This window comes from Camelina sativa, chromosome 12 (assembly GCF_030686135.1).
Source record: "Camelina sativa cultivar CO46 ecotype springtype chromosome 12, ASM3068613v1".
NCBI classification, from domain to species: domain Eukaryota; kingdom Viridiplantae; phylum Streptophyta; class Magnoliopsida; order Brassicales; family Brassicaceae; genus Camelina; species Camelina sativa.
The window spans coordinates 33476240-33489448 of NC_141891.1; the positions used below are offsets into that span (position 1 = coordinate 33476240).

Below are 13209 nucleotides of genomic sequence, written 5' to 3' on the forward strand. Positions count from 1 at the left end.
CGAAACAGCAAGGTTTGTTTTTGTCTCATCTTGAAACCCATTGTTCTGTTCGGTTATAAATTATCTAAGTTAGTTTTCAGCAAAATATTATAATATTTAGACCCGTTTCAATTTTCTCGCTTGTATCATTGGTAATTTTAGGGTTTATCGCTGGGATCTAGTGTTTGTTGTGCTACTAGTCTAGGGTTTGGCTTTCACGAGGTTAGATTCGTCTGCGTTTGAAGTTTTTAGGAGTAATTTTTTTTATCCGCTTCGATAGAATAATTGTGCTAGGGTTCGTATGGTGTTGGGGTTATGTAGCTTCTCTGATAGTTTCATAGTTTTAACTTTGATGTTTCTGAGTTCGGTGTATCTAGGACCAACTAAAAAAAAAGTCTAATTTTTGATTTCGTTATTAACCAAAAAAAAAAGTTTGATTTCGTCACAAGACTTTGTTTGGTTAAATATGTCTAACATAGATCATATTTTTTGTTTCCAGGATCTGCAAGTAAACACTTATCCATCAAGACAAGAGATTCAAAGTGAACATCAATCAACTAGGTAAACTTATGCTTTTCAATTTATGGAACATATGGTTATTACTTTTCCCTCAAATCTAGTAAGATTTTTTTTTCTAAAAAAAACTCTTATTTCCTTTTGTAGGATGATTTCCATTGAGGGGATGGGTATTCTTGAAGCGATCAGTCACATCAAGGACCAAATAAACATTCTACAGAGAGAAATCGATAGCTTAGGCCACAGAGAAGCAAAATTGCCAATCACTATGTCTTTGCTCAATGAGGAGAAATCCAAGCTGCAACAAGAGCTCGAGTGTCAGGAAAACGTGGCGAGAAATATTTGCAAGGAGATAGGACTTTATACTACAACTGACCCAGCAATTGCCGAGCGATATATTTCTTCCAATGCCCTAGCAATGCTCAAGCCATACATACTTCCTCCTCCCTGTTGGGTTAAGCTTGAAGAGAACTTAAGGTTATCCTAAACCTATTTGGGAATTAAGTTTCTTGAGAGATAAGGACTTGAATTGTTTAGGAGTAATCTAAACATATAATTCCAAATAGGATTAGGACTAAGAGGTTTTCTGGTGTTATAAATATGGTTGCAATTGTGTTGCAAAACATATGAGTTTTTGAGAGATTAAGATTGAGAGATTGTGTGAGAGCTTAAAGTTTTTGAGTTATTTTTCTTTGAGCTAATAAGAGAGTTATTCTTAAAGAGTCTTTACTCTAAAATCTTTGCTAAAACTATACTCCCTTCCCTACTGATGTTCCTCAATCTCCTTGCGAATCGAAATTTAATAGATTGAGTTTAAATTAGTCTTGTTATCCTTTTATTTTGGTTCATTATTGTTTTCAAACAATTTATTTCATATTCAATTAGTGTTGGACTGGAATGAAATAAAATGTTACTCCAAGTCCAATAAAAAAAAATCATTTTACTGTTTACGGTTTACCACCTAAGTTTTAAAACCGTCCATCATGGACAACATGCCTATAAATGTCAAATATATATGATTTGTTTTACATATGTTTTTATTTTCAAGGATCAATATACATAAAAGTGATACATTTTGGTGCTAAACAGAATATAGATTCTCCCAACAGTCATGGAATCATACTTCGGAGTAAATTGAGCTTTCGTCTGATGGCTGTGATGATTCTGCAATAGTTTGCATTATTGGCATATGCAAAAGAGGCTTAGGAGGAGGATTAAGAGAATCCAAACTTCCTTCCATCATCTCTACGAATTTGTTCATTGATGGACGATCAGAGGGGCAAAACTGAATACACCATAGACCCACCAAGATCATCTTTTTCGCAATATCTTCTTCCTCTCGGGTTAGTCCATCACCAAGAAGCTTTACGTAATCTCCATTTTCAAGATCCTTGTAGATCCAATCCAGAAAGTAAGCTGAGCTATTGTTCGAGTTAGCATTTTCGACTCTTTCTTTGTTCCTTGCTCCTATCATCTCAAGAACCAACATTCCATAGCTGTACACATCTGACTTGTGAGATACATTCCCATACATTCTTGAAAACAGTTCTGGAGTAATGTATCCTACAGTTCCTCTCGTGTCAAGCAATGACAAGATGCTTTCTTGCTTCTCACAGAGCTTAGCGAGGCCAAAATCAGCAACTTTGGGTCTGAGATTCTCATCTAACAGTACATTCTGTGGTTTGATGTCAAAATGCACAATCCTTGTTTTGCAGCCATAGTGCAAGTACTCTAGTCCCCGAGCAACGCCTAGCGCGATTCCATAAAGTGTACTGACATCAAGATTCAACGACTGATCAAGAGAACCATTCTCGAGAAATTCATATACAATCGCTCTTTTGGATCCTTCGTAGCAGAAACCAAGCAGAGAAACAATGTTAACATGAGATGTTTGGCTCATGCTTGCGACTTCGTTGATGAAATCTTTACAATTTCCATTTGAATCCTTCAAGACCTTCACTGCAACTTTACTACCATCGCTTAACTTACCTTTATATACAGTTCCAAACCCTCCTCGTCCAACAACTTCTGTAAATGAATTTGTAATTTTCTTGATTTCCTTATAACTACACCGTCTCAGGGTTGCTAACATATTAAGGTTCTGATCTCTTAAAGCATTTGCTTTTTTTTTTTTCCTCCAGATCAAGAATGCTATAACCATCACCACAACTAAAAATACATTTGGTCCTACAACTGGAAAAAGACACAATAATGAAGTTAGTTATAGTCCCCTCGAATGTTCAATATATACAAGAAACGGTAAATTCTAACCTTGTGCAATTTTTATTAGCATGGAGCGTGTACTTGGAATCATATCTGTAAACATTATATTGCAGAAAAAAATATTAGTAGCGTTTATGATCTATTGACTATTGATCAGGTGATGAGCTTTAAATTTTTGAAAACATTACCATGAAAGAAGTTTTCTGTAGTATCGCTGCAACTCAGCGTTCCTGAAACGTATTTGCAGCAAAGTCCGGAAAGATAGCTGCAACTTGCAGTAGAGGATAAAAATTCTGGTGGACAATCCATCTTAAGCTTCACTTCAAATCCATTTCTAAGAACACTCTCTAAATGAGTCAAATCCAAAACTTCCTCCTCTGGGAAAAAACTTGTAGGAACTGTCACGCTGAAACTCTCATCACAAAGTTTGCGATATGTAGAGTTTTGAATAACCGAGCCAAGATCTTTGACTTGACATGTGAAATTCCCAAGGAAATGGCGACGAGGGTCACAAGCGTAAAACACATCAAGGGTTTTGTAAGATGGTAAAGTCTGGAAGAGATTTGAAGGTAAAGGTGTGGTGGAGAATGAAGCAGAGCAAAAAGGACCTGAGAAATCTTGTCTTGAAAGTCCCAGAGTGGGGGATTTGTTGTTGCTGTTATCTATATAGAGGACGGTGTAGTTGTAGCCTGAGAGGGTAAGAGAGGTTGTGTTTGAGAGTTTGTTGCAGTTTAGTTTCAGAGAAGGATGACCGCAATATTCATCACGACTCTCTCCCGAGAATGGGAAACCAGCTGTGATGTTTCCACACTGAAACAGATCATTACACGACCAAGGATCCTGTTGGCTTAAAGCACAAGGAAGATAATAAAACAAGAATAAGAAGATCAGACTGAACCTAGTTGTTTGAGATCCCATGGAGGACGGAAAATCCATGAGGTGTGATAATAATTATGTCAAAAAAAAACAAAAACACACACACAAAGTATAGTAAAGCCACAGAGAAAGGGGAGACTTTAGTTGACTTGATTAGGTGGAGAGACTTTTCTTAGGACAGGTGTACAGACCTTAACCATATCTTTGTTTTTTTGTTTTTTTTTGATCAAAAACCATATCTTTGTTACCTTTGTTTTGTAACATTATAAACGAAAGAAGTTTAAAATAACACAAAGATGTAACATTTAATAAACGAAAGAAGTTTTTTTTCCGTTCATTTGACTAAAGACACAAATTAGTCTTTGTTCAAAAAAAAAAAAATGACGAAATTGCCATGAAACTTATAAACTTTCTTCATAGGAGATTGAATGATCTTCTTCAGGACAAGAAGATGGAGACATATGGTATGCAGATATTTGCAATAAATACTTAGGAGGAGCTTCAAGAGCACTTAAACTTCCCTCCATCATCTCAACAACTCTGTTCATCGACGGGCAATCTGATGGGCATGCTTGAATACATGCTAATCCCACAAGAACCATCTTCTTTGAAAACTCTTCATCTTCGTTTTCTGCTATATGATCACCGAAAAGCCTTTTACCATCGTCCTTTTCAAGACCCTTATAGATCCAATCTGGAAATACATAGAACTGCTGTTGTTGTTGGATACAAAGTTCCTCCTTCTTGCTCCAATCATCTCAATAACCAACATTTCGTAACTATACACATGTGACTTGTGAGAGACTCGACCATACATTCTTGAAAACACTTCTGGTGCGATGTATCCGATTGTCCCTCTCGTCTCTGAGACTCTGACATCCATAAGACACTTTCTTTACCCCCACAGAGCTTGGCGAGTCCAAAATCAGAAATCTTTGGACAAAAATCTTTTCCCAACAGTATGTTATGTGGTTTTATGTCGAAATGCACAATCCTTGTCTTGCAAGCATAGTGCAAGTATTGAAGTCCTCGTGCAACGCCAAGTGCAATATCATGTAGTTTTTTCAGGTCAATGGGCAATGAAGCCTCAGTCGATATGAACTTATCCAGTGACCCATTCTCCACAAATACATAGATAATCGCTCTTTTGGATCCTTAATAGCAAAACCCAAGCAGAGAAACAATATGAACATAAGATGTTCTGCTCATACTAGCCACTTCGTTCATGAAATCTTCACCATTTTTCTTTGAATCTTTCAAGACCTTCACTGCAACCTTGAGACCGTCACAAAAATTTCCTTCATAGACAATACCAAATCCTCCTCTCCCAATTTCTTGGGAAAACGAGTTTGTGATTGTCTTCACTTCTCCATAGCTATACCGCTTCAATGGTACTAGTTCATCAAAATTATCAGTTCTTGGACCTTGTAATGCTTCTATCTTGTTCAGAAAATATATGACTATCGACAAAATTAAACATGCCATGCATGTAACAAGTACTAACGCTGCAAATGAAATTTGTATATACCGTTAAATAAATTTGAACATATGAAAGATCAAACAACCACAAGAACAAAAAGAACCCTTCTTCCTAGGAAACTAACCTCGAGAACCCGTCAAGACAAACTGAAAGCTACCTGGAGCAGTTCCTGTTTCGGCCAGAGAAGGGACATCAAGATGATCAGAAGAACTGGTTTCTGTGCATTTCATTCCAAGCAATGCACCAGACAACTCTTTTATCCTATTTGGATAAAACGAAAAGTCCTCCTTGCAGCAAAATTGTGTTGCAGACTTGTCGAAACTGCAAAATCCACCGGATTTTATACATTTTTTGCATGGTCTCTCATTGATCTTCAACTTCACTTCAAATCCTTGTCTTAAGACACTTTCCAAATTCCAAGCTTCTTTTTCAGGTACAAAACTGATAAGCCGTATAGCGTTTACACTAGAAGGAAGTCACGTCTTCCTGCATCTTGAAGGAGGAAGAATCACGTGACTAGTCTGTTGTATATAAGCTTTGTTAGACATTTTGTAGAGTTTATGCATTGTTTGTTGTATGTTGAGTGACATATGTGTCGCTTAGGGAGATAGAATTGATGTAGCGGTGATGTACCCGTGGCTCTATTCTTTGTAACAGTGCATCCGAAGTAATAGATAAGAGAGTTTACACATTGATTCTTATCAATTGGTGCGTCGTGACTGTGATCGGAGTTATCGCAAGTGAAGATTTAGGGTTTGATGAAATTGGGGGTTTTACCAAATTGAAGAATCAGAGGATCGGAGGTGGAGATACAGCAAGATTCACCGATTAGAGAGCTAACAACAGCAGAGCAAACAGCGGCTTCAGCTATTGAGCTTTACGATCAATTGACGGAGATGATTTCGATGGTTCGTTGTGAAGAATCACGTTTGGATTCAAGAACCGACGCTCAGGATCAACAGTTCTTGGAGATTAAGCGGAAGCTGGATTTTGTGATAAACAAATTATCCGGGAAAGCGACAGTGCAAGAAGTTGGAGGAACAAGTCCAATTACGACTTCAAGGTCGCAAGATCAAACCAATCAGGTAACAAATTCTTTCTGGGAACCTAGCCGTAGTGATATTAGGCCTAGGATCAGAGAAAACCTTCTCAACAATGTGGAGATGGCCGTGTTTGACGGTGTGGGAGTTTATGGTCAGATTGCGCTTGTTGAGCGTTTCTTTCGAATGGGTGGATACAACGATGCAGAGAAACTAGTCTTAGCTTCAGTGAGCTTGTAAGGAGAAGCATTGAGCTGGTACAACTTTGAAATTAACATGAGACAGTTTGAAAGTTGGGTTTAGTTTAAGTCGGAATTGGTGCTGAAATTTGGATCAAAGATTAGAGGACCAAGTATAAGTTTATTTCGTATCAAACAGACAGGAACAATAGCGAGTATATACAACGATTTGAGGATCTTTCATCACAAGTATCTGGGTTGGATGAGTAGAAACTTGAAAGGATTTTTCTCAATTGGTTAACACGGGAAATGCAGGAGCTTGTTCATATGCAAAAACCACGTAATTTGCTGGAGATGATGGCTGTAGCTAGAGCTATGTAGTCATGTATAAAGAGAAAAGTTGTTAAAGAGGAATTGATGTTGGCCAGTAAAGAGAATAAGGAGATTTATGGATCTGATTCTGTAGTGACTATGCTAAACGAATCAAGTCAAGAAGCAGGCTTACATAAGACTGGGTCAATATCAGATTCTGTGCAGAAGATTGAGGATTTTTCATCTCAGGTTAGTGGGTTAGATGATCAGAAGTTAGAAGGGACATTGTTGAATAGATTAACACAAGGAATTATGAAAGGGAATGGAGATAACATGGTGAAAAAGATCGAGTTGCCAATTTTTCAAGGATTGTATCCATGTAGTTGGATAACACAGGTGGAAAGATTAATTCGCTCTGGTCGACATACTGACATGGAGAAGATAAAGTTGGTAACGCAGAAATTAAAGGGAGATGCTATTAGTTGGTTTAAGAATGTGTCTTTCAAGAATTGGAAAGATTTCAAGTCAAAGTTGTATGTTCGATTTGGGAATTTGGCTCCAGTTACTCTGCAGCCATTGTCAGCTCTGAAACATGAGCCTCCCTTAGCCACAAAATCATTGGCAGAGACTGATTTGCATCAAGAACAGGAACCGCAGGGGGGAAATGCTGTCGACTCGGCATCAGATGGTGTGCTCCAACCACAAAAAATTGAGAATTTATTTTTTGCGGATCATCAAGATGCATCAATAACTTGATCTCATGCAACAGGGGATCAATTTAAGTCACAACCGGGCCTTATTTTAGATGATTTACACTCTGGTTTTAGCATTGATCTATTGAGAACTCAACAAAACAGGATATTATAAGTTTTAAGTGTCTCAGAAGTGGCGGATTACTACAAGGTGTCAATAAGTATGATGGCAAAATCTTTTGTATATCATATATTCGATAAGGTGTTTCTTAAAAGGCACAGTTTACAAAAGAAGCTGCAAAAAGAAGAGGGTTCAAGAACCTACAAGCACAAATGGAAATCTAAGGAACTACAAGCAGTCCTGACAATTGGGAGTGATTCACGTGGAAGTGATGTTATATATGGCACCTGCTCTGCTGAAACTGTAGACAAGAGAGACTGTTTTTTAGTGTGGCATCGCTGGAGAAAGAAGAAACTGCAGAAGATTAACTTGGAACTATGGCTGTTGCACACTCTTCTTCACCATATTATACAAAGTTACACAAACTGGATCTGTTTTATATGGGGACAACAGAGGCTCAGACTTTCCCAGGGCCTGGAACTAAACGGTGACACTACAATGTGGAGGATCAAGGTATGTAAAGCAGCTCTACCATGGCCTCAGCGATTGCCGTCATTGGTTTCTATTGTCACAGCACTTGTTACTACACAGCTTGAGGACAAGCAACAATTTTCAACTCTGCATTTCATGGAGCAGATCAATATATCTCAGTTCTGGCCAACTTTGAGAGTTTCTTCTTTAATTCGTTATCACATGAGGAGAAATTTACAGTGGGATGTTGATAGTGATGAACTTGAGCCAGCCGGACAAAAGAGGAGTCATGGTTACTCGATTTGGGAAGTTCATAAAATACAAAAAGGTAAGTGTGTAACGGAAGCATGTTTTCATTTATATTGGACATGCCTTCTTATTTTTCTGTGTGGCATTGTTGGCTAATTAAAGAACTGCAACGTGAAGAGTACAACAGTGGTATTACATACAAGACTGCTATTGCGTGTTTTTGGGTGTTGGAACAGCGGACAGGAGTGACTAATGTGCAGAAGCTTGAGGACAAGCTTTCTTCGAAGGGAGGGGTATTGATAAGCCGTATAGCGTCTACACTAGAAGGAAGTCACATCTTCCTGCATCTTGAAGGAGGAAGAATCACGTGACTAGTCTGTTGTATATAAGCTTTGTTAGACATTTTGTAGAGTTTATGCATTGTTTGTTGTATGTTGAGTGACGTATGTGTCGCTTAGGGAGATAGAGTTAATGTATCGGTGATATGCCGGTGGCTCTATTCTTTGTAACAGTGCATCCGAAGTAATAGATAAGAGTTTACACATTGATTCTTATCAAAAACCAACCGGAACGCTAACATTGGAAACGGTTTGACAAGTGCGGTAGTAAGTTTTATTTCGATACACGGAATCAATCCCTCCTCCTGAACGCGTAAAATTCTGAAGGTAATGGAAGTGAGGGTTGCAGTAGAGAAAACGAGGAGAGTCTTGTAATCTGGTGATTGCTCAAAGAGTTTAGGGGGAAACTTCGTTTGTGTGAATGATTGAACAAAGCAAAAGGAACGAGTATGGTCTTCTCTGACAAGTTTAAGAGTGTTGAATGTGTTGTCCATGTGAAGAACGTTGAACAAGATGTTGGAAATATTTAAATAGGTTTTGTTTGAAACTCGGTCGCAGATAAGCTTTAGAGATGGATGACCACAAGGCTCGCCACGATTCTCTCCCCAGAAGGGAAATTTTGCTGTGATGTTTCCACACTCGAACACAGAGTCGCATGACAAGAGAGCTCGGTTGCTTAGGATACAAGGAGGGTTAAGGAACAAAAATATGACTATTATCACCAAACTAAACCCTAGTAATGCTGGAGAATTCATCACTTTTTAGAAGTATATTTCGTTTCCATATGCTCAGACTGAAATCGATAAGAATAGCAAAATTATTGAGGAAAATCTCCAAAAGAAATTGAAGTCAAGAAGCAGAAAGGTCCTCTGTTTGGATTTTGGATTAGTTTCCATTGACCTCGACAAGGAGTTTCTGGAAGCCCATAACCAATTAGTCTGAATGAATTGTCAAGTTTGTTGTTAGTTGTAATAATTAAATTTCGATTAGATGCCAAGAGATAAGTTTTATCTTACTTGTAACACATTAAGAAAGACTTAAGCTCTGTAAATTTCAACCAAGTAAAATATTTGGATTTGAATCCAGCTTAAAACTTGTATCTTCAAAGGTAAATTTTATGTTCTGAGTTTAACTCTTTATGTATCTATCTAGTAAGTAAACTCAATGGAAAAAAAAAAAAAAAATTACACAAGAACAGAGAAGACTTTGAGAAGTTGAAGGACCAAGTCAATAATGAAAGAGATAAATACAAATCATATAATATTGCGAACCCTTTATTTACTAGTCTTTGTGGAGAATCTTGTTAACGTATAAGAAAGATTAATATATAAACTTCCCAACTCCAATATTTGGATAAGTCACGTAAATAGTATTTCGTAGCTTTCGGGTTTTACTAAGACTTTAGAGGAGACCAATTAACATATTGTTCATTGAAGTTGAGTTGGAAGGCCATGATTTCTAAACAACTTAACTTATAGGAATAATCCCGTAGATATCAAAAATCTTGGGCAAATGTAGATATCTATTACTTGCATCATGTCAAAAGAAGAAAAAACAAGAAGACTACAAATCACTTTGGAATATGTTAACGAGTATTAAAATTTCACATTTTTTGGATATTCAAGTAGTCTAAGGGAAAGTTTTGTAACGCGCATATGCATTAGATTCATAGATAAAAAAGATATACTTTGTAACATTTTAGATTTTAAACATACAAACCATTTTCTTAAATTAAATTCTCAACATGTGTATCATATAAAAACCTCGGAGTCGTTTGAATTCTCTTCTGAGAGTGAAGAAGATTCTGGAAGAGGTTCGGCAGAAAGATGTAAAGAAGGCTTAGGAGGGACTTCAAGAGCATCCAAACTTCCTTCGATCATCTCAACTACTCTGTTCATCAGTGGACGATTTGATGGACATGGTTGTATACACCAGAGACCCACCAAGGTCATCTTCTTTGCAGTCTCTTTCTCCTCTCTAGATATATCATCACCAAATTTCCATGTATGATCTCCCTTCTCAAGATCCTTGTAGATCCAATCTGGAAAGTAGGCCGAACTTGAGTTGGAACCTGCTGTTTCTTCTGTTTCTTTGTTCTTTGCTCCGATCATCTCGAGGACCAACATTCCATAGCTATAAACATCTGACTTGTGAGAGACTCTACCATACATTCCTGAAAACACCTCCGGTGCAATATAACCTATAGTTCCTCTCGCCTCTAACAAGGACAAGATGCTTTCTCTTTTTTCGCAGAGTTTGGCGAGGCCAAAATCAGAGACTTTAGGGCATAGATTATCATCTAACAGTATGTTTTGAGGTTTGATGTCAAAATGCACAATCCTTGTTTTGCAGCCATGGTTCAAGTATTCAAGCCCCCGAGCAACACCTAGCGCGATTCTGTATATGGTACTCACATGTAGATTCAGTGACTTGTTTTTAGAGAGAAATTGTTGGTGCGGGATTTAGCACCCCCATCATACCGAGCTAAACTAGAAATGTTAATTGATTATCTAACCGGGAATCCGGTTAAGGGATCGACTAGGTTTTCGGGAATCAGTTCGGATAAAGAATAGTCTTGGAGAAGAAGGAACCGACATCCACTTCGGTGCGGCGGCCGACTCAAGCAATAGGGCAGTTTTCCATATTTCACTTCGTTTGTTAAGGAAAGTTAATATATTATGAGATCTCTGAACATGTATAAATAAGGGAGACTTCTCCATTGTAAATCATTCAGAATCTAATACAATAACCGAGTTCTCTTTTTGCTCTTTACAACAAACCCTAGTTCTTTCGAGCTCTTCTCCTTTACTCCTAATTTTAAGGCTTAGATCTATTTTCTAGAGAGATAACTTTATTGAATTTGTTCCCTTCCGTAAACAAATTCATTGTTGAAACCTAGTTTCTACAATTGGCGCCGTCTGTGGGGACGCAAATCGTCTCTAGGAAACTCTCCTGAAAGAAGCCTTGCAATAATGTCTTCCGTCGTGAACGAAGTTCCAGAAGAAAACCGCACACCCGATCTCACGGGCATCACCCCTTCTCAGGATGACACCGCGACACTGGGTGGGTCAACTAGGCCTGTCATTGCCGTGTATTCCCGTCAGCGCGTGACGACAAATCCGGTCGGAACCTCCACCGAACTCCCAATCGGGGTTAGATCTGATGGGGAAACCAGCCAGGGTGCAGGACGAACTCTCGAGGAGCCAGTCCACCTCGACGCAGAGCCTTCTACTGAACAAACCCACGAGGAGGCGGATGCTCGCGTAACGGAGCAGCAGAACAGCACTCAGAACGGGAACCTCCCCGTTCATACCACACCAGCGGCCCAGAATCCGCAGCTCGTTTCCATGGAGGATTTCAGAATCCTGTTCGGCACCATGACAAAAGAGATCTACCAGATGATCTCCGAAACCAACCGCAGAGTTGATGCCGTTGTGACCCAAACAACCCCATCACAGATCTCTGCTGGACAATCGCTCAACGTAGATGGTCTCACTCGTCGTCTCGATTTTTCGGAAGCACAACCGGAGCGGAGGAATCCTCCCCCTCGGACTACGTCCAGTATCCGAACAACGAATCCGAACTCACGGACACACGAAAGCATGACCGTCCCAGTCACCCGCCACCCGAACTCCGGACCTTGCTACGAACTCGAAGAAATCAGGTCACAGATTAGTGGCATGAACACTCTCCTCCATCGAGCTATCAGCACCGCTCCGGAAATCGACAGGATCGTTGAGGTAACTCGGCAGTCGCCCTTCACTCAACGGATAGCACGAGCCGCCATACCACACGTCAAACTGAAGCTGCCAGTCTATCAGGGAGACAAAGATCCGGTCCAGTTCATGACATCCTTCATGGCGACCATGTCAAAAGCTCGATTCACCGAAGAACAAAGGGACGCCGGTTGCTGTCAACTGTTCGTGGATAGCCTTTCCGGCCCTGCCTTGGTGTGGTTCACGAGGCTCGAGCCGAACTCGATTGACAACTTTGACGACCTGTCCAAGGTTTTCCTCAAGAACTACCGAATCCTCATCGAACGAGGCGTGACAAGTTCAGACCTCTGGGAGATGGCCCAGGAACGAGGGGAACCTATCGCCAACTACTTGAACAGGTTCAAAGAAAAGCTGACAAAGGTCAACGTCCCGGAAGACGTAGCAATGGCGGCCTTCCGAAAAGGCTTAATCCCCGGATCGCCGTTACGAAAAGACCTTAACATCCGGGAACCTAAGGATCTCGATGATGCGTTACATCGGGCCTCCAGGTTCGCACTCGACAAGGAGGAAGAAGCCCGAATAGCCGCAAAAACTAATGACGAACAGCCGTCGCATCCCGCTAAGACTAAAAACCGGGTCGAACACCACGAACCCCGCAAGCACCACGAACCTCAGGATCGAAAAAAGGGTGTCATCCACGCAGTCTCCGAGGTGGACGGTCAGGACAAGCAGCCATCTGACCCGAAGGAACTCTACTGCGATTTTCACATGTACCCCGGTCACTCCACACAAGAGTGCGTCCATCTGAAGAATTATCTGTACGCAAAGTATCTTTCTGGCGAAGTCGAAGCTACTTATCAGCCAAAAAGCGCCCGTGGAGGCAGAGGTCGCCGAGGTGGATGGCGCGGAGGACGATCCAACCGAGGCCGTGGCGCAGGCGGCGGACGGGGTTACGATGGACCACCCAACGCAGCCCAGCAGCTAGCACCCATGAATCACCAGGAGGAGGCGCCCCAA

The 13209-nt window shown here is 40.0% G+C and overlaps 2 protein-coding genes and 1 pseudogene across 2 annotated transcripts; all 3 read right to left on the reverse strand.

The window, feature by feature from the left end:
- Positions 1-1461: 1461 nt before the first annotated feature.
- LOC104733030 (LEAF RUST 10 DISEASE-RESISTANCE LOCUS RECEPTOR-LIKE PROTEIN KINASE-like 2.2) lies at positions 1462-3718 on the reverse strand. The gene is made up of 3 exons (XM_010452647.2): positions 2907-3718; positions 2767-2811; positions 1462-2688 (listed from the first exon to the last, which is right to left on the reverse strand). The coding sequence occupies exons 1-3, from the start codon at positions 3652-3654 to the stop codon at positions 1613-1615; spliced, it is 1869 nt and encodes a 622-aa protein (XP_010450949.1). The 5' UTR covers positions 3655-3718; the 3' UTR covers positions 1462-1612.
- A 277-nt stretch (positions 3719-3995) lies between these two features.
- Positions 3996-10198, reverse strand: LOC104734085 (LEAF RUST 10 DISEASE-RESISTANCE LOCUS RECEPTOR-LIKE PROTEIN KINASE-like 2.3; annotated as a pseudogene).
- LOC147932990 (LEAF RUST 10 DISEASE-RESISTANCE LOCUS RECEPTOR-LIKE PROTEIN KINASE-like 2.1) lies at positions 10115-10923 on the reverse strand (the record flags this gene model as incomplete). Its single annotated transcript, XM_087477244.1, has 1 exon — positions 10115-10923. A coding segment is annotated over one exon (696 nt), but the record flags the coding sequence as incomplete, so codon positions are not given.
- Positions 10924-13209: the final 2286 nt, after the last annotated feature.

Coding starts and splice junctions, on each gene's coding strand:
- LOC104733030 (XM_010452647.2), bottom strand. CDS start 3,654: ATGGATTTTCCGTCCTCCATGGGATCTCAAACAACTAGGTTCAGTCTG. Junction 2,812..2,906: donor TACAGAAAACTTCTTTCATG/GTAATGTTTTCA, acceptor TAATGTTTACAG/ATATGATTCCAAGTACACGC. Junction 2,689..2,766: donor GCTAATAAAAATTGCACAAG/GTTAGAATTTAC, acceptor GTCTTTTTCCAG/TTGTAGGACCAAATGTATTT.